The sequence below is a fragment of the Oenanthe melanoleuca genome, chromosome 3 (genome assembly GCF_029582105.1).
Source record: "Oenanthe melanoleuca isolate GR-GAL-2019-014 chromosome 3, OMel1.0, whole genome shotgun sequence".
Classification (NCBI taxonomy): domain Eukaryota; kingdom Metazoa; phylum Chordata; class Aves; order Passeriformes; family Muscicapidae; genus Oenanthe; species Oenanthe melanoleuca.
This window is the reverse complement of record NC_079336.1, coordinates 79,532,597-79,553,729: the sequence shown is the minus strand read 5'-3', so window position 1 is coordinate 79,553,729 and position 21,133 is coordinate 79,532,597. Positions and strand designations below refer to the sequence as shown.

Below are 21,133 nucleotides of genomic sequence, written 5' to 3'. Positions count from 1 at the left end.
CCTGCACTACATGGAAATCTTCTGAAACTGATTTTATTCCCCAGATGCCTGCCCCAGTAAGTTCAAGGTTCAGAGGGACAACCTGGAGGGAATACAAACCATGGCTAAGTTGAAGAAAAACTGGAACATAACTGAAATAACATAGGAATGGCTTCTTAGTGCCCAGAAGGATTTCTGACCAAAACAGAAGAAATACAGGGCAACTCAAGGACCTGGAATATCCCATGAGGACAGAAGTAGCAACCTGCTCTCCTCACTATGTGCTTTTCATTATTCTTCCCCATCAGGCACAGCACTTGCCATGGGGTCCTCCTGAAGCCAGGACACTGGCCAGACTGGACTTCCCATTGCCTTAGAACCTCTGCTCCTCCTAAAGAACTTTGGGTGGCCACAGACACCTCTGTGAAGGGAGCAAAAGGCACTATGAAATTTCAGAAAGTTTTACATAACTGTGAAACCATTTCCCAGGAAGCTGTATTTGTGCCATCTTTTTATATTTCAAGCCTGTTCCTGTTCTCTTTTTTTTTTTTTTTCCCTCAGTAGCAGCAGCAGTGTACTTAGCCTGGTAAATAATGCATACTGCTCTCACTGCTATGCAGACAGACAAAGGCAGGTAGTGTATCAAAGAATAAAATTGTACAGCGAATTGCAGTGTAATAGCTGTAATTTAGTGCCCTGTGGGTGATCCAGAGATTCAGAAAGTATCAGAGACCCATGCTCGGTGCTGACTGACAAGGTGACTGGAGATACAGCACAGTGTTTGACCTTTGGATTGTTTCCAACCGAAGCAGGGCCATAAAAAATTCAGGACACCATGCTGTCTCCCAGCAAAATGGTTTGTGGGGTGGATAAATAGATGGATTTTGTGTGAACACACACACAGTATATTTATGTGGGTGCACAGAGATAATTAAAGAAACACTGATCAAGACCCAGACTACTTATATAACAGAAATGACTGGGGAAGCTGGGGGTGTATCACACTTGTTTTTTATTGTCTGTTTGCAAGAACAAGAGGAAGTCTTCATTAGGGCGCCAGCTGGACCCCAGCTCTGGAAATTGCAATTGATTTCACATGCAGGCTAGCAGCTAATGATGTGTGCGTGTCTGTCTGTCTGATTTCAGCTCTTTGGTCATCTCAGACTTGGGGGCATTCAGATTTCTTGCCAGGTTCCCATTTCAGGAGCATTTGTCTCCACTAATCACCCAGTAAGTTATTTGAGAAGGCAGAAATGATAGCATGAGAAATAATGCTATTTTCAGACTCCCTACTAACCTCTTGATCAGAGGCAGGGAGCTGCACGTTCCCTTGGAGCTCAGCAAAGACCTGGAAGGATCTAATTTCTCTCTTTCTACCTAAACAAGACAAGAGCATGCAGGGATGCACAGGGCTGTCACCTCCCATTTGCAGACATCTTCGTGTAGGAGCAAACTCCTCTCTTCTCCCTCCTCAGATAGTCTGAAGCACCCCCTGTCCTTACAAGCCTCTGTCCCATGACCCCAGTGAAAAAGAGAGGCAAAGGGTCAGCCCATGTTCTCCTAGGAGTCCAGGGCCTGATGACCACCAGGAGGAACAAGAGAGGTTTTGAAGCAGGAGGGGACTGGGAAGGACAGTGCTTAGCATAAATATTAGGCACTTTCTTTTCAAAAAACATCTCGCTGTCCAGAAAACCACAAGACACTTTGGAGGACAAGTCCCTCGCTGTCCCTGCAGATGAGGATGGACTGACTCTGACTGCACAGCAAGGTGCATGAGCCTGGGAATACATTTACATGGCTGTCCTTTCTCACAACAACTGACAGCTCTGTTAGGATCGGCCATGGTACTCAGCAGCCTCTCTGCCACATGACAGAAGAGACAGTATGGGAAGAGGTACAGATTTGGTTTCTCCTGCCTCTGTCAGCAAGACTACAGAATCCTTGAACACTTCACAACTCTAACAGCACCTGGAACCTTGTAGGACAAGTTCCCCATGGGATCTGGATAGAGAGTATGGTGCTTTTGACAAACAGATGTGATTCAGCTTCCTCATGCCTTTTACAGCACTGTCAAGTAAATCCAGAGATCTTAATGCCCCTGGGACAAGGAAATGGGGGAATGCCACACATAAAGTGAGTAGAAAAGTCAGAATGGAAACAGAAGAGAATTTGCCACCCACCCCTTATCTCCTAAGAGACAGGCAAGGAAGTAGAGCAGGTGAGAATGGGGTGACAAGGGCAGGAATGGAGACACTGTGCACCAGATGACTGAGCAAGAAACCAGACACCCAGCACAGGACCACAAATGCAGTGTGTGAGCTCTGCATCACCAGACCAATCTTGCCACCCTAAATCTCTGCAGCCTATTTGCCAAGTAAGTACCTTCTGGTTTCCTGGAGCCTATTCAAGGGTATAAATCTCCAAGAAAGGGCTCAGGTTCTGAAAATAGCTGAGGGACCCCAAGTTAAAAAACATTGCTATAAAGCCAAGTTACCCAATTTTTAACCGGCAGAAGAACCCAGTGGGCTCTCCTCAAGAGACTCTTCAAGATCCCTCAAGCACATCAGAAGCAAACTTGTCTGGGGAAGCTGTGATGGCCACGTTTTCCCTCCTCTGACACTTGGGAAATGTTAAAAGGAGGGCACACTGTTCTACTCAGCTATGCTCTGATTCAGAAATACACAGCTCCCTGTGACTTCCCAGGCAACCAGCAGGACCCTGCACTGCCTCTGTATCACGCTGCCCGTCTCTGTGATGGATGCACCTCTGCTGGCTGCAGAATAAACTCAGGCACAGGGTTGTGGCCCCAATAACACAGCACTTCATAAAGCTGCTTGGGTCTCTCTCTGTGTTCTCAGATATTTATAAGGGATCCATCCCCACAATATATCTGACCACTTCACACTCAGATTTTTTTTTCTTGTAACTGCACCCTTATCCATAGATAGAAACCATGCCCACACAATTTCTTAGATCCTCAAAATGATGCAGTGTGGTTTGGGGAGGACAGCAATACTTTCATAAAGCGTAGAACAAAAATGACTAGGACAGGCCCAAAAGAATGCCTCCAAACTGGTACCTGGCATAAGAACATTTGGGCTAACATGTGCTAGGGAAATGGGCAGAGACAAAAGGAGAAGGGAATCTGCAATTTCAGTAATCCGTTTGGGCAAATCTGTGCCTCTGTTTCCAGGTCTGCAGAGTGGGACACACCCACTGGACCCATGGAACCCTCTTAGATCACATCTCTAAAAGCCATTGCTCCAGTCCTCCTGCTTCCTCTGCATTAACACAGCTCGATTTGGCGTTCAGCTTCACTCAGCATCCAAGCAAGATCTGCGATTACACAGAGCTGTGCCCGGCTCTGTGAAGAGCGGGACTCCATCTGTTCCCACCACAATTACTGCACTGCCTGGGCAGACGCGATCTTGCACGAGGCACACAGCTCCTCAGAGCCCCTCACGTTTGACCAAGCTGTATGTGACATGGGCTTTCATCCAAACAGAATCCATTGATGAGGGCAGGCATTAGCCTGAACTACAGAATCCCTTCTTGGTCCAACTCTGCATTTCACCGATGCCAGTTTTGTCTCCGCTAGGTTGTTTTGATTAATTTCATTTAATTAATTCTATCATCTCAAGCTGTTCCCAGAATCTGTGTGAAGCCCATCAAGGTGGAAGCAGAGAACATGATGCACACAAACTGAAGATGCAGTCCATTGGATTCTCAATATTTATCTTCCCAGAGGAAAAAAACACCCCGCATTACAGGAGCATCTTTCAGACATCTGAAATCTGACAGTGCTTTTTGTTCCTCTTCTGCTCCCTGGTGGCATTTAATTCTACTATCTTTGCTGGAAGGAGCAGACATGTCTGTACTGGAATTTTTGTTCCCTGGTCATCATTGCAAAGAGGCAATTTTATCCCTGCTTATAGAGCTTGGGGAGAAGGCAGGGAATTTATATGTTGGTCCTACAAGAGGGAAGTGGGGGAATAATTAAGCCCGGTTGTAGCTCATGGCACCTCTCAGCTTGTTGTCTGCCTCATTTGCACTTAGTTTTTGTTACCCCCAGGAGGTCAACATACAATCTCTACCCCAGAGAAATCTTCTACTTATTCCAATGTGTTAGGAGTCATCACATCCCAGGGATTCCCCATTCCTGGGGATTCCCATCAAGATGCTTCCCTCCATCTCTTCACAGGTGCAAGTATACAGACAGAGGCCAGCTCACCCTGCCTGCTCTCACCCCTGCTTTTCCCTGCAGAGGCTTCTCCACTGGCACAGTACAGTGATTTCCTTCCTTCCATGCTCCCAGTGGCCAGCTGCATGTGGTACAGCAGGGCTGAGAGAGGAGAGGAGACACAGCATTGGGCTAGAGCTGGACACTCACTATGCTGGGGGACACCTGTTCTCAGAAGGCTCCTGGAAGGAACCCTCCTGCCTCATGGTCCATTGAGACATTACCTAAGAAGCTGGGGAAGGATGTGGTGGGACACAAAGGGCTGCTCCCCAAGCACAAGAGGTCAGGTCCCTGGTTCAGTCTAGCCCAGCTACTTCATTGCTGTGAAGATTGGGTCAGATACTGCCTCACATCAATAAAGTGAGACATCTGACCTCAGCTTCCTCTCAGACTTGTCAGAAGACTGATTCATTTGTCCTCACAAAGCACAGTGAATCTTGCAGATGGAGAATGCAAAAAGAGGGAGGAAGGTAGTAAATCAGGAGTGCCCAGGAACATTGTCCTAGATACATCCTGTAAACTAGCACTAAATGGCTCACATCCATATTATTAAACTCTCTTCACCTCTGAAACCATGACCTCATTGAATAGTCCATTGGGAATGGTTCTCTGCCTATAACTCCCAAATCATGCCTGGAAATTGTCTGGGACAGTCCTAGTAGGACCAAATAAAATCATGCCAGAGGTAAGCTGACACTTAAATCTGATGACTGAGTTTGTATTCTAGGAATGTTTCCTGATGTTGCTTAATTTACTAGTAAAGACTTAATTACTAGTGAAGACTTAATGTCCGTTCTATTAAATTACCCTCAAAGTCAGCACTGTCCTGATAAAAATTACCAAATGTCCCTAAACCTTCCTGAAAACTTTGATCCCTCAGTCATTACCTTCCCACCTCCTCAATAAATGTGTAAAAATTATTAAATAATCAATTTGTTATCACTTAAAGACAATCAGGTAATATGAAAAAGCCAGCAGAGAAAAAACCAAGAACGAAACATGCAAACTGTTTAGCTTTCTTTGTCACTGTAAATGAAATAGTAGAGAGAGCAAGCCCAGCAAGGCTATCCTGATGTGTAGTAAGGCTTTTTGAAACAATATTTGTCACAGGTATGCACTCTGAAGCTAGTTATCAGTAGTTTGTCATCAGATCAGGAGGACTTACAAAGAACACATCTATCAACTGGTTTCCCCAGTGACTTGGATAATCAAATAAAATATGTTTAGTTGCATGGTTGGCCTCGAGTCTGGAAGATCAAGCAAGACAGAAGGCACAACAGGGGAAAAAAGATTTTGGCAAATTGGAGAAATAGCTCACATTCAGCCAGCTAAAATTTTATAAAACTGGTGCAAAATAGTGAACTGAGAAGGGGAAGAAATTGAACGCACCAATAAAGAAATGGGTTAACACCTATCTAGACTTCAGCACTGAGGAAATATTGAGGAGTTACAGGGCTGTGAACCAAATATGAATTGCCATTGTGAAAGTTTTGCATTAAAAGACAAATTTCCTTCTTGGCTGCATTAGTAGGGCACACTGCCTATAAGACAAAGGAGATCTTTTTTGCTTTCTCAATACACCCAAGTTAGACAGGATTAGTCTAGGTTTGGACTGGAGAAAGGTAACAAACAGTATTAAAGGTGCAAAATGCATAGGATTGAATGAAGAGGACTGAATCTAACAGGAAGAAAACAGAAGAGGCATATGATAATGAACTTCAAATACATAAGGTTGCTAGAAAATGCTGATCAATTGCTCCCCATGTGTGCTGAGAATAAGTCAACAAGCTCAATTAGGTTACAGAGAGGAGGCAAACCTTCCCTGCTAGCAGTCAATGAGCAGTGTACAGGTGCTGAGGAGGTGGCAGCATTCCCACTGTATAAAGCAGAGGTGTGGCCAACACCTGCTTGGGTGCCATCAGTGTATCTGACCCTGCCTCTGCACACGTAGGTGCAGCGTCTCCTGAATATTCCTTTAAGGCTGATAGCTGTGTATTTTTAGTTTCTAACACCACTTTGTCACCCATTTTGGCTGCAGGGATGCAGTATGGACAGCATAATCAGAGACACTGAGCAGGGTCTCACCAGGACCAAATCCAGTCTCATTGCTGGATATGTTATTTGGCATCCACCTGTACGTCATCACATCCTGCACCTTCCTCTTACCTTCCTTGGTTTTCTGTTAGACCATCCCATTCCAGAGCCTACTAAAAACTATTCCATTATTTTCCTCCCACCTTTCAGGCAAGAGGTGTATTCTACAATATGATTGCTCTCAAAGCTAAAAACTTTTGATTTACAGCCTAGATATGCATGTTGACAGTAGCAGCTGCTTGATATGTAGTTCAAATTCATACTCATGTCCATGAATATTCTAAAACATGGATGCTGATGTCTTTGCATGTGAAAAACTTCCTGTTCTTCAGGTTTCAAGAAGAAAAATTCCATAAATTTGCAGAGGAAAAAAAAGTTTTTCTTTCTTGCATTAGCATGCAGATGACATGAATGATGTTACATAGGAAATGAAGACATAACAGGGATGGATGAAGAAAAGGTGTCAGCTGAGGGCAGAGCCAGGAGACACAAGATCAGGTAACAGGCAAAAAGGTTATCAGCTTGATGGATTCAGGAGTGCCAGGAGGAGTAATACACAAACTGAAAACTGCTGCTTGCAATGGTGGGAATGGTGGCTTGCTTGTGAGGGAAGAACCAGTTCTACTTTTCTGTCTTCCCAAGAGACGTGACAGCAAAGGTCACAGTCGTCTGGCCACAAAATGGTATATGTTTGTCTCTGTGCAGAAGGGTATGTGAGAATTGACAGTCCTCCCCTGAATCAATACTCACCTTTGTGAAGGAGAAAATGCTTTCTGTTGAACTAATGGCTATTTCAGCCCATTGTAAACCATAACAGATGGGTTTCTTCAAACCTCTATGCATTTTTAGATTGTATTTACACTCACTAATCAAGTCTTCTGTCTAAGAGGGGAAAAAATAACATTCTCCCACTTTTTCATTTTCTTCCTCCCCTTGATGCTGTGGCTGGGTCCTGCTCAGCTTCTTTACTGCCTTCTGACTAGCTGCTCCTGCTTGGAAAGCAGTTATCAAAGTGTCTCAGCTTGGAGGTGGGAGTTCTGGCTCCTTTGAGTTCAGAAGTATAGACTCTTGCACAGAGTCAAGTACCACATTGGGAAGCAGAAAAGAGTACAGCTGTCCCTCATTTTCCTCCAGACACAAAATGAGAGTGATGCTGTTACCAACATATGCCATCTCACAGTAAAAATGAAGGAAGGGGGGGGTGTTTGAAATAAAATTAAACACACTAATTAGGTATCAGTATTATTACTGCTTGTGTGACACACATCTGCACTCCTGCCATTCTAGCAAAATTTCAGTCAGCAGAGGATAGTCAAAATGAAAATTCAGTCTGTATGTCTAATAAATGTTCCTGCTGCCCAGTTTTCCTTTTTGCCAGCAAATAGGGCTGCTGCTCTCTGTCATGTAGCAGCCATGTCCTACCCCGAAAACAGATGCATTTCAGTGGTGTTGCCTTTTTTTTTTTCTCTTTTTTTTTTTTTTTAAATACAAGATAGCGGTGTTTCATAAAAAGCTTTCTTGGTCAGAACAAGCGTTGTCATGCATATGTAACATCATGATTAGCATCTCGCACTGAACTGGCTGCCTGCACAAAGTGCTATCTCCAGGTAGATCACACAGCTTTTCCTCAGCTGCTTTACATAACACCAGCGTTTGAGTAAGAAGCTCCAAGGACAATCTGAATAAAACAATCACAGAATGAGTTAGGTTGGAAAAGACCTCTGAGTCCAACCTCTGATGAAATAGCACCATGTCAATTAGACCATGACACTGTGATCCACATTATCTTTTCCTGAACACCTCCAGGGATGGTGACTTCACCACCTCCCTGGCAGTTCCAATATTAGACACCTCTTTCAGTGAAGAAATTCCTCCTGACGCCCAAAGAAATCCCCATTTACCCCGGCACGGCGCAGAGCAGCCGGGCGCGGTGCCAGGCCCGGGCCCAGCGGGGCAGGCAGCAGCGCCCTCCCCGACATGGCACCCGCCCAGCCCGGGGCGGAGCGCCCTGCGCATGCGCGGCCGGGCGGGGCCGGACCATGGGCAGGCGGCGAGCGGGGCCGAGCGTGGCCCGGGAGGTGAGGGGGGGGCGGCTGCGGCCGGGCTGGCGGGGGGCTTGGGGCCGGTCCTTGCACCGGCGTGTGGTGTGCTTGCTCCTGCCGAGCCCTTGGCCAGTGCCGAGAGGGGCGGTGGGGCTGTGTGTGCCCGTGGGGGTGCTGCGGCGGGCCGTGACCAGCAGCCCGTTGTGTGCTCCTGCTCCGTGAGAGGAGCCCCGTGATAAACCGGCGTGTGAGGGGCCTGTAAATCACAGCGGGGAGAAGGGGAAAGGCTCGGTTTTAACAGTGTCCCTCCCTTCTAAAGCTGCCTTTTTATGGTTGTGCTTGGATGTTTTGTCTCTGTCCTCACTGGAGATTGCACTTGTGCTTGGGGATGACTTCTCTTGGGCAGGCAGGTTGAAGCAGATAACCCACTGTGGTCCCCTCAGGCCTTACCCATTCTGTGGTTCTTTGGGTGCCGGGAGGGCTGCTGGTAAGCTCTGTTGAAGCTTTGCATCTCTGTTAATGAACTGAGTTGTGTTGGTTAAGATCTCTCTGAAGCATATATCTTTCTGGCTCCTGCACTGTTCAAATGTGTGGGTTTGGATACTGTGGGGACAGCAAATCCTGAATGCTTCTCACAAATGGCTGCAATGGGGCACAATTCATTCAGTGAATCTCACTGGTCACCTCTCTGCTCTGAAGTCTTGTCAGGTGAGCACATGCACAACAGACCAAGGTAACCAAAATGGAAGGGCCAGGGAAATGGCAGAGCGTGTCATATATCTGTCATCAGCTAGTAACTTAAAGGTGAGTGTCACAGAATCCTTAGGGCTGGAAGAGATCTCTGGATATCATCTCATCCAATCCCCTTGCCAGGGCAGGGTCAGCTAGAGCAGATCACACAGGAACATGACCAGGTGGATTCTCAATGTCTCCGGAGAGGGAAATCCCACAGCCTGCCTGAGCAGCCCGTTCCAGTGGTCTGCCACCTTCTGTGTAAAAAAGTTTTTCCTCACATTGAGGTGGAACTTCCTGTGTTTTAGTTTACAGGCATTGCTCCTCATACTGTCACTGGGCACCCCTGAAAAGAGTTTGGCACCAATCTCTTCATACCCACCTTTAAGATATTTATATGTATTGATGAGATCCCCTCTCATCCTGTTGTGTGGAATGGGAGCTGGGTTTATGGTTTTCTGATGTGTTTCATTGGTTAGGCTTTCATTAGAGAAACACAGTTCTGACTCAAATATAACCACCAAAGGTAGTCCAGAGGGGCGTGCTGACTGTCCAGGCTTCCCTTGGTGAGCCTACCAGAGAGAATTGAAGAGTGACTTTTTTTTTTTGGTGGTTGTGATTTGAGGGGTGGCAGACAAGAAGAGTTGAGAATGTAGGGTCTACCTTACAAAAAGAGAGGTGGCAAAATGGCTCAGCCTGTTAGGGATCTGCTGTTCACAGCATGAAAAGGGACTGATTTTAGCTGCCACAGAAAATTCTTGCAAAGTGTTTGAGAATTTGTAGTAGCTTTAGATTAGATTTTGGGGTTTTGTGTTTTCATGATGGAACATACTAGTTTTGAAAGGATTGTAGAGCTACTCTTTTTTGTGCATTACAGGTGAAAATCTTTGTGTAAAGACATTGCTACAAAATAAAATTCTTTCCATTTGTAGTGATGAGAACACTACTGAAGAGAGGTTAGGGAGGAAGAAAATAAAATTCCCTTTAAGCCAAAGGAAAGAGGGCTGTGTTTCAGTATGCATGACAAGATATTTGATTCATAATTTAAACTTACTCTATTCAGTATTACCTTCTGAGCTGTTATGACTGTAAAGAAAACTTTTCAAATTAGTCTTAATATGACCTGATGCATGACTAGCTTTGAAAGGCCTCATCTAGGCAGGGTCATGCTTGTTTAACTGAAGTCATGATGCTAAATGAATGCAATTTTCTATATGGACACTTATCAGATTAGCTTGCACTTACAAATTGCAGATGTAATTGATATGATCTGGTTTAAATAAATACAAATGGGTCTCCATAATGTTGTGGTGGTTTAAATTCATGCCACTTCTTTCATATAGCTCTAGTCTTTTGACAGGCAGCCCTATTGACAATGCTTAACTGCATAGGACTTGCTTGACAAAATTCATCAGGAAAATGAAACTGGCAAGTCTGGTCCATTTTGTACCAAAATAGTGAAAATGGAATTGACTCAAGAGAGTGACACAGAGCACTAAAGGTATGAAGAGCCGTGTAAGAAATTACCAAGCATTCCAGGTCCTTTTAAGCTGGAAACCTTTGAGTCAAAGGGATCCAGTATAGGTCCACATCCTCTGCATGCTATTTGTAGCTTTAAACAAAGAGTGAACATAGAGTGTCAATACAGAGTTAGGGCTATCAAATGAAACCAGCAGCTGACAAGCTCAGAACAAACAGGAGGGGTTGGTTCTTCCCATAACCTGCTGTGAAACTTCTTGCCAAAGGAAATTGTAATCATTAAAAATATACTGTTGGCTCAAGCATGAACTGAAAAAAAAATCGGAGAAGCAGAAAAGTACATAAAATTAAAGGCAGTGCTTGGGCAGCAAAATGTCAGGCGTGTGTTTGTAGAAAGTATTTGTTACATGTGTTGCTGCTTCCGACAGGGCAATGGCAGATCAGTGTCTGTGAAAGAGCATAAAGAGTAGGGGAAAGGCTGACACAGTTCATACTCAGTAAAGCTGTTCTTGCAGAAGTTCTCAAAAATCTGGCTCATGTGCTCTGTGGTCAGGTCTGTGTGGAGTCCTGCAAAGCTGCTGCTCTGGACTTAGGCAGGATGCACTGACTAACAAGGTGGTCCCTGCAAGGCTGAAGGAAGGAGGTGTAGGTAGGATCCAGCCTTTCCTCCTTCAGCAACACACAGAGTTGTTCTGCTGGAGACATCTTAGATTTTTGCTGGTGGATCATCCTTTGCTGTGAATAGCTTGTCTGGTAAATATTTCCAAGCATGCTGTAGGCGGAATATCTGTGAAATTATTTTCCAGCATGCAAAATGATTCCAAGAGCATGGAGAAAATGGAAGCGTGTCCATGAACAGCAAGTTAGCGCTTGAATTTAAACAAAATTTTTCTCTGCTGGACTGATTTTAATAATCCAGCCAAATTTGTGGATGCAGAAACCATTAATTCTTCTGTGAAGGAACAGCTCAAGTGTGCTGGCAGATGACAAGGCATGTAAAGACTGTGCAGGGAAGGTTTTTTTCTTTGCCCCCACCTCTTCAGTTGGCTTTGATCTGTTTTATGAGGGTCAGAAGATGAAAACCTCATTACCTAATGCTGTTGGATGTCGACGTATGTGTGATATGGCTCTCTGCCAGTGTCTTAATTAGAGAATTCATAAAAGCGGAGGGTGGATGCCAGTTCTTGAAAAGCGCTTTTAGCCTTTCTGCTGGAAAGAAAGCTTTCATTAAATTGCTACAAAATGTATTAAATGGGATCCAGCTCAATTCTGTAAGCAAAGCTGCTTCTTTTTCACTTCTCTCTGCCTTTATGTGAGCCGTTTTGGGCTCCCTGCCCAAGATGGTCCCAACAAATGGAATTTGTAATAAGCATGTAAGTCCGTTTGGATTGAAATCCATTCCAGGTCTCTCTGGTTTAAAAAGGTTTCCAGATCATGAGCAAGTGTTGCCAGAATTCAGCAATAATAGCTGAATGCCTTGTCCTACCTGTGGAGCAAAGGAGGCATCTGGTCTTAGATCTCGGTGTGCATCTAAAGCTGCTGGGACTTTACTTTCTGGGGTGTCCCCTGAGGAGCTTCAGAAGGGCAGCTTTATGCGCCCAGGTCTGCTGCCTGGATGTGAAGCACATGTTTCACTCCCTCTTTTTAACTGGAACTGCTTAAAGAAGTTGCTGTGAGTGAAGTCCTGTGTCACTGCTGCCATCTGTGTGAACCTGAGGAACTGTCATGTGAGCTTTCTGCTTACCGCATTTCAGCTCTGTCCCAGAGGCTCCCCTTCAAGGAAAGGAGAGCTAAAGAGGAAGGGTTCATCTTTGCAACTTGGGAGGCACTGTGCTGAGGTTGCCACTAAAGAGATAAGGCAGTGTGAAGTGCAAGGGTAGTTCAGCTAAGCAAGCTTGGTTCTTTGTTCTACTGTGGGCTTCCAGTGTGCCCAGGTATGTACCAACATCATGTATTATTTAGTGGAGGGAAAGCTTTCCATCCACAGGAAGCTCAGGTGAGCACCTGCTTCTAGGATTGCTCTCCTGGAGAGCTAGCTGTAGTAGGGAATTATGGCAAAGCCCTACAGATTTTCTTGTGCTACAATTTTACAGACTATGAGTTTGAAACTAGGAGTTTCCTCAGCAGCCCAGAGAGTAATCAGTAGTTTTCAGGCATTACTCTTATTTTTTCCTGTGTTTATTTTCTGTTTCTTTCTTTTGTCCTTCAGTGAAGTTACTTGGATGGCTGAGTTGCCAAGAGACTCTGGCTTGCAGGAGCAGATCCTAAATGCCAAGCAAGGCAATGGCATTGACATATCAAGATAGTATTCTGCTCACAGTTTGGGTGGGTGTCTGAGGCTTTGTACTCAAATAAGCTGCCTTCAGGAGGCAGATTATATTGTCTTAATTTATAAGTGGGGGAACTGAGGCACAGTGAATGCATACCATCTGTGAATCTCCACTTTTGTCCTTCCTTATAACACCTATAACCCAGGCTAGCCAGAAGAAAAGAAGTAGTGAGATTCTGAAAGAAAAGTATTTTGTTCATTCAGCAATCTGTTCCTCTTTCCTTGCTTTTTTTTTTTTTTCTTCCCTGCTTTCTTTCCCTTGTGCCCCCAGCTCAGCACAGCTGATGGTGCAGTTCTGGGGCATGTGGTTTATTAGCAAATTATTGCTCTCCAGCAGGGGACCCAAACTTGGGTTTTGATTTAAGAGCAGTAAAACCAGTTGAAACTTTAAAAATATTATGTGGAATCTGGAGATTTTTAGTCAGCAGAAAGTAAAAGGATTTACGAAGTTGGGCAGAATATACACTTGTTAAGTCTCATGAAATGAGGGAAGATGGGCAGGGAATATACTAGTGAGAGCAACTGCCAGCTGAGCAGGAGGAGCAGGCGTGGAGGAGAGGATTGGAGTGCAGTAGCATGGATAATTTAGTGGTGTAGTTGGCAACTGACTAACTAAAGCTCTCATTAATTCATTAATACATTATTTAACATTATTTTTAAATGCATTTCCAGAGAAGCCATGGTGCACTGTAATAATTTAACTGGCTAAGGAGGAGCCAGGTAACTGATGCTGAAGCATCTTTTCCTGTGTGTGCACATAAGGGTTTCCAACATGTAAGGGAGCAGAAACAGCCATTTGCAAATGGTAGGAACTGGTGAGGGAGATGGTAATTCTTAAATTTGACTGGACCAACAATCCACCTTTGCTGTACCACACTGTGCTATTAAATGAACTTGCTGATAAGCGTGGTCAGAGCTGGCCTGGGTGGAGTCCTTTCTTGCCCTGAAGCAGACTGGGGCAATGCATCATGCTGCCTGAGCTGTAGTGGATGACATGGCAATGAGCAGCTGCAGTTAACATTCTTAACTGGCACAGCTGGAAATGGAGGAGGACAACGATCCTCATCCAGGCAAACCCAAGCATTGCCAAACACAGAAGTGCTATTCCCTGAGCTTTGGGATCAGGTGATATGCCTTAGTACTCTCCTTGGGCTCAGGAAACTGCTGTGCATGTGCCTCTAGGGAGTTTGGCATTTTGAGCACTGGCAGAGTTGCCTAATAACTCAGGACTTGAAAATTGCTATCTGATAAATCAAAGATTTATTTAAGTCTTGTTATATGTGTCCCCCTGCCCAGCTCTGCTCCTTCCAAACTATTTACCTGATTGGTTAAACTTCTTTTCATGGACTGCTTTATGTAAAGCCTCTTCTCTCCCATTCTGCTTAGTTATAATTCTTGCCTGCCTTTCCTGAGCAGAAGGTGTGAGATTGTTAATGAGCTCATTAACAGGAGCTGATCAGAACAGGGCTGATCCCAAAGCAGCAATAATTAGGGATCACTACCTTTGATTTTGTTTCCCTTATTACAGTTTAGGAGTGTGTTTGTGCTCTGGGCTGCCTCTGAGGCTGGTGTCCAGGCAGCTCATTCTACCTTTACCCAGGACTGTGGTGCCTCTTAGCGTCTGGTGTGTGAAGGTCCCACCACGGGGAGGCTGTGCTGCCAGCCTTGCCTTCCCTGGGGAACAGCCGCAGCAGGAGTGCTGCACTAAGTAGCTCAAAAGAGAGGTCATTGCCACCTTAGTGCACCGAGGCTGTTTTCTTTCAGGCTAAGTTGTTGTGTTCATATTGTCTAATTAGACCCACTGTTTTCATGCTGGAAGCAAGTTTGAAAGACAAAGTTTTCCTCGAGATGTCTACACTGTGGTTGCCAGGTAGAAGAGAGGAATGATTCCCAGAATTGTTGCCCATGGTAGGATTCCCTCCTGGGCAGTCTGTTTGCACACAAGGAAATCAGCCCTGTTGTTACTCCCCTCCACAGGAAGTCACAGGGGTGGCTGCTGAGATGCTTGAGATGCTTTGATGAAGAGACACAAGGAGATAACCAGTGTTTTTCTGCATGGAAACATGTTCCTGCCAACACTTGGTACAGGTTGAAGGAGGCAGTGGTGAATGCTTTTTTGAGCATACATTTGCAGACTCCTGTTGCTGTAGTAGATTTAGTTGGGTAAAAAAGACTGTATCACTTTGTTCCCTCTTCACCCAACCAGACAGCTGAGGGTGCTTTGTAGATTTCTGCATCCATTCACAGTGCTAAATCAAGACCCTGTCCTTCAGGCTTTGGTTTAGGCCAGTGTCTCTCCTTATCCTCTATTGCATAAAGATACCTTAGATCACACATTTGCTTGTGGACCCACGTGCAGAGAAACTATAATAGGCTGGAACAGGATCAGATTCTAGCAAAAGGATGCTGGCCAGCCACTCAGTAGGCAGTGACAGGGCTGGTTTGGCTGTGTCTGGGATGATGATGGTACAATTGTCTGGGCTAGAATATGGGGAGATGATGACCTCTCTGTGCTGTGATCTCTGCACAGATCTAGGGTTCTTCCCTTGATTTGGGGAGAAAGAGTGGCTGAGCTGCCACTATCTGAGTGGGAATGAATCCTTGTAAGCTGGGAAAAGAAATGATGGTGACTGGTGTGGTGTTTTTCAGATTGATGGATTGGAGGAGAAGCTGGCACGCTGCAGACAGAGCATGGAAGAGGTGGATCTTAAGCTGCGCAGGGAGAAGCTCAGCCCTGAAGGAAGGTATTGCTGACCAGCTCCTTTCACAGCTGTGTGTGTGCACTTCAGCTTAGCTGTCATCCTGCAGTAGGACTGAGCAAGGACTCTTAAAGGGGTGGAAATGTATGATTTCCCCATGACAAGACTCTCTTCCTACAGCTTGGAACTTTCTTGGGGAACTTGCCTCTGTGAGAAGTACAGTGATACAGATATAGCTATATCTTATTAACAGCCTGTGCTACAACCAGACTTGTAGTGCCTGAAGCTTGCCAGTTCATGTGCAGATCTGGCTCCTGGCCTGTTATGAATCTGCTCTGTGAGTCTGGGAAAGGTTTTCTGCACAGGGCTGCTCAAGCCTTGCAGAAGCCACCCAGGTTCAATCAGGGAGATGTGCAGCAACTACTACTGAGGGCCAAACCAGGCTGGGATCCAGCTGCAGAAGCAGCTGAGGGAAAATATCTGTGCCTGTGTTGCTAATGTGTCTGGATATAGAAATGCATTGACACACTAGCTTTTCTTGTGAAAGTTAAGAGGGATAATTCCTCTGAAATATGTGCTGCTCTAGAGGCAGCAACTGTTGGCTTCTGGAGCTGGGACTTTGGCCTGGATTTTGTAGCAGACACAGGCAGAACCTGCTGTTTCTCTTGAGTGTGAAGCAAGGTATTTTAGATCTCTCAGCTGATTCTCAAATGTGTCTGCTTGAGGACATTTTTTCAGTCACTAGGATCCTACTGCTCTGAGCAAAAAAAGATGGGGAAGCTGTCATAGGCCCTGGGTGTGGACCTTAAGATGCTGGTGACCCCATTAGAAGTGATCATAGCAGTCGTGATGTCTTTATCCCCTGATACTTATCAGGCTTTGTTAAACTCCCCTATGCACTGCCCCCTCCTCCTTTACTGGAGTTTTATATCTTCACCCATATTTAGACAGGTTCCTGTCTCTTCCTGTCCCTCTTCTCTGTAGCTCCTCATCTCAACAATCCTTTCCTGGCCTAAATTCTCCTTGTTTACTGTATGTGTTCTTTATCTGGTAGTTAGGTGGCCAACCACCAAACCTACAGTTGTGATAACTTGACAGGATGTGATATATGATGGTTGCTGTCTGAAATACAGGGCCTAGAGCAAAGAATTATGAATTGTGATTCTTGGGGCCTTCTATGAATTTTACAGCTGCTATGGAAATAGAAACACAGCTTCCATTGTCCTATTCCAGACCCTTTGAAAAACCCTGGCAGGAAGGTACTGTGATCAAAATTATCAATTCAGTGCATAGCACACAAAGAGGAGTTCTGCTTTTCCACTTTGAAGTTCAGTTGTCATGGTCTCTTCAGGTCTCCTTCTCAAAGCTTTTTCCCTTGACTCTCTTCACAAGGCAAATTTCTAAGTAGCAGCTTCAGTCATGTTGGTAAATCTGTCTTCTCACTTCTTCCTGGCTGCTTTCCACCTTGCCTTTCCCTGGTTTTCTTTAAGAGCCCTTTCCTCTCCTGACGTAGCTTGCTTTCTTGCACTCCCTTGCATTTAACTAGCTGTACAGATAGATTTAGATCTTTTTCCTCCTACAGGTTGTTATTGCTGTGCCCCAAGGGGAACAACAAACTCTGTTACACTTGCTGCCTTCTCTTAACCAGGAGATAATTTGTTAGTGCATGTTTATTTATGTGCACAGTCTGAAAGGACTGACTGTGTCCTCACTGCCATAATGGAAACATTGCTGCTTTCAGGAATTTTATTTTGGGTTTGTATTTTAAGCTGCATATTAATTAATCATCTTGTGGAGTTTAAGGCAAGGATTGGGTTGGCCTTAGTCTTTACTGTTATTATGAGTCTTCAGTCTAATTAATTCATTAGTACTGGGTTTGGAATGAGCTTGTTTCTTGAGTTCACAATTTCTGTAAATTGGATACCTCTGACAGAGGGGTCCCAGCTTCAAATGGTGAGAAGAATTACTGTTCCAGCACTAAGCCTGATGTGGTGAAGGGGCAGGATCCTCCAGAGAACATGTAAGGACACTGCCCTATCCTGTAGCTGTGTCACAACATCCTGCCTCACCTAGGGGGACTGACCCAAGGGCCCTTTCTAGCTGTTTGCCTACACTGCTCTTCTGAAAGGAGAAACAGGAAGTAATTTAGGGGAAGGAAAAAATAATCTAAAATGCTGCATCTCTTCTCTTGCACAACTGGGTATTTCTAAACTGTCACCCTTCCAACAGGGAGGGGTGAGGGGTTTATCCTGTGAGCAGATATCCCCAGCAGTGGGGACAGTCTCTCTTCCATCATGTAAGCAAAGAAATAGGCTGTGTTGTGCCTCGCAGGTAATGAACTCCTCTTCTCATTACAGAAAGTCACTGGAGAGAGAGCGAAACTTACTAATGACCAAAGCTGACAACTATGGTAAGAGCTTCATTAAAAATGGTCCCTCTGGGCAGGATGGGATCAGTGCTGCAGCTTAGCTTTGTCTTCAAGCTCCTGCCACCTCTGACTTCTGCCTTTGAATTTAGCTTCAACCAAAGGGAGCTAGACTAATGGAAATGTAGTCAGCATATTATAATAGGAGTCTGCATCCTCCTACTTGAGCTGTATTTCCATAGGGAAAAAAACAAGCATCAGCTAATGAAGGGGAGAAAATGTCCCCACCACATACCCCCAAATTACCAGTCCTTAGATAGTCATAGCTAACAGATTGGCTTGAGTAGCTTTTAACATCCCTCCCCACAAACATTTTTCTTCCTAGTAGAGGCTTGCTAGGCAAGAAGGCAACTGCTATCTGGAGTGTAAGCAAAGTATACCTTCCTTGGGGGAGGTTCTTACTGCATCAATTTATGAGGCCACTCAGCATAGTGATTCACATGGATGCGCTACCTGCACTTCTAGAGAGCCAGGGTCTTTCCTTGATGCAGGTCCTGCTGTAGACAGAATGAAAGTCTCTCTGAGATACCACACTTACTAGAGGTGCTGCTTTGCACATCTTCAGGCTCTTGATATTGATCAGTGTGCTACCTGCTTGGCAGTACTCTGCAGCTGTGCAAGTAGCAGAGCTCACACAAGGGAAACAGGCACAAGTATTGTTTCAGGTCTAGCGGGTTGAAAGCTGGGGTATGGCCAACCCTCTAAATTTGTAATTATAACTCATGTTAGAGGACTGTTTCCAGAAGACTAACAGCTACTTTGAACAGATGGAAAGCTGTTCCCTAAGGGCCTGCCACCAGAGACAGACTGAAAATTGCTACCACCCTTTTACCAGCCAGCAGTCAGCCATCCCTGCTGGCTTGTCAGAGCAGTCTGACAGCAGCTCAGACAGCAACAGCCTCACCTAATGGTGACATCACTGCTATGGCCTGATTAAATCTTTCCTTATTCCAGCTGATGCACTTGAGGCCATGAACTGCAGCTGCTGACAATGACATTGTCAGCATCAGTTCAAGCTGGCACTGCTGTGCACGGGGTTATGTGACCCTGTCACCTCCTTTGTGGTCTTGCAGATTCAAGCAGATTGCTCCATGGTTGCATGAGAATGCTTGTACTCTGTGAAGAATGGGGCAGAAAGAACAGCTAAAAGTCTCTTTTGATTACCAACACCACTTGGGGAACTGCTGAAGGCTGCCTGTGCAAACTGTAGAGGCAGTAAGCTGTGCAGTCTCTGCAGATGAAATCGGCAGTAAAAGCAGCCTGTCTCTGGAGATAGTTCACATCCAACCTTTTATACCAAACACTTAGTGTTGTTTGGTCATGCAGTGTGTAAGACTGGAGGCCTCACTGCTTGCCTGTACCAGCCAGCAAAGTTTTGTGGAACAGAACTAGCAAGAGTGGGGTTCTCATCTTTGGGAAACGGAACCAAACAGAATTGGAGATCGGCAAGACTCCATACTTGAAGTAGCCACTGTCTTCCTCTCTCTGCATCTGTTTGTCTTAGGTTGCTTTCCTTCACCCTTGTTTACCTATCTCTAAAAAGCTTCAGACCCCAACAGAAGGAGCGTCCAGACCTTTTCCACACTGACCCTTCTGAGGTGTAAGAAAACACAGATTCTGCAGCAAAGGTGGCCACAGTTGTATTTAAATTTTAGCACTAGAAAGAGCTACCAGGCTGTTACATCTATAAGACAGCAGAGATCTGCCCTCCTGTCTCCTTCATTCTCTTAGGGAACAAGCAATTATTCTAATGACACAATTGTCCTTAGTAGAGACCTACAGCAATGTCATTTACGAACAGGAACTGGTTTGGCACTTAAGTATTCCCAAGCACAGCTACCACAAGTGTCAGGATGAGAGCAAATGAAAGGGTTCCTGCTAGTTTTGGTAGTTAGTTCCCATTCAGCGCATTCTATAATTGGCAGCTTTGCATACTGCTCCCAAATTTTTTGCCTGTGGCCAAGGTAGCTTTGTGCTTCTAAGAGAATTTTGAAAGGAGGTGTAGCTGCAACATGAAGAACCCTCACAGGCAAGTCTTTTGTTTGTTTGTTTCCTAGAGAAAGAACTAAGTGTGCTTCGTAAGGAAAATCGCAAGAACGCTGCCCTTGCTGTGGCCATGGCATTGCTGATTGCTCTTATTTACGCCTGCTGGACGATGTGATTGCACTCAAGAATTCTCCCTGCTGAACAAATGACTCCTGCAAGGAGCTCTTCCTCTTCTCACCATTGTGCCTCCCCCAAGGGTGAGGATCAGCATTTCAAATTACTGTTCTTGTTTACTGTCTCCAAGCCTCGTTGTAGGGAAGATTTTTCTCTGCAAATTGACAGGAGACAAACCAGAAAACACAGCACACTTGCGCTTGGAAATCAGGTCAAGCAGAGCTCAAGGTGGTGCCACCTTAGCCAAAACAGAGTCAGGACCATCCAGCCTGATCCAGGAAGGCAACACATTCTGCCTTTTGAAAAGGACCTTTGTGATTAAAGACAGGTGCTTTCTGCCCACACCAGGTGGCTCCTGTGAGAGTCACAAACTGAAGGGACCAAGCTCTTGATTCAAATGATAATCTGTAGGTACTGCGATTTTTTATGTTCCCAGAACTGAGCTAAAGATGCTTCCTTCTCCACCCTGACTTCCAGGACCAAAGGAATCCTATGTCCACAGAAGCAGATGGGATGTAGGTATCTCTGCAAGCAGGTAGCATTCACATTAAGATCTGGGTGCTTGGGCTGTGAGCTGATCTGCCTGTGTCTCCAGTGCATCACAGCTTGGTAGACATTTTGTGCCTTTGAGAATCAGCATTTGCAGAAGACCATGTACTATCAACCCCCAGAGATGCTTCTGTAGAGCTTTAAATAAAATAATTTGACCTTTTAATTTCCTGTTATGTTTATCTGGTTGGGTTTTTTTTCCTAGTTCTGTCCTGTTTCTCAGCCACTGCTTTATTCTAATCCTGCTGTCTCCCTACTGGCACACATTGCACTATGGTAAGCCTAGACTAGATTAGGCATTTAACCCCCTGGTCGGTGAGCACTCAACAGTGGGTTACTGGTTTGTTGTGGCCTGGAATGTACTTCCTTTGAGTGGAACAGGAGCCTACCCATGCTGCAGGAGTG

The 21,133-nt window shown here is 45.2% G+C and overlaps 1 protein-coding gene across 1 annotated transcript; it reads left to right on the top strand.

The window, feature by feature from the left end:
• The first annotated feature begins 8,314 nt into the window (after positions 1 to 8,314).
• On the top strand, positions 8,315 to 20,894 carry CCDC167 (coiled-coil domain containing 167). Its single transcript, XM_056487563.1, has 4 exons — positions 8,315 to 8,391; positions 15,545 to 15,639; positions 17,952 to 18,004; positions 20,077 to 20,894. The coding sequence occupies exons 1-4, from the start codon at positions 8,353 to 8,355 to the stop codon at positions 20,178 to 20,180; spliced, it is 291 nt and encodes a 96-aa protein (XP_056343538.1). The 5' UTR covers positions 8,315 to 8,352; the 3' UTR covers positions 20,181 to 20,894.
• The last annotated feature ends 239 nt before the right edge of the window (positions 20,895 to 21,133 follow it).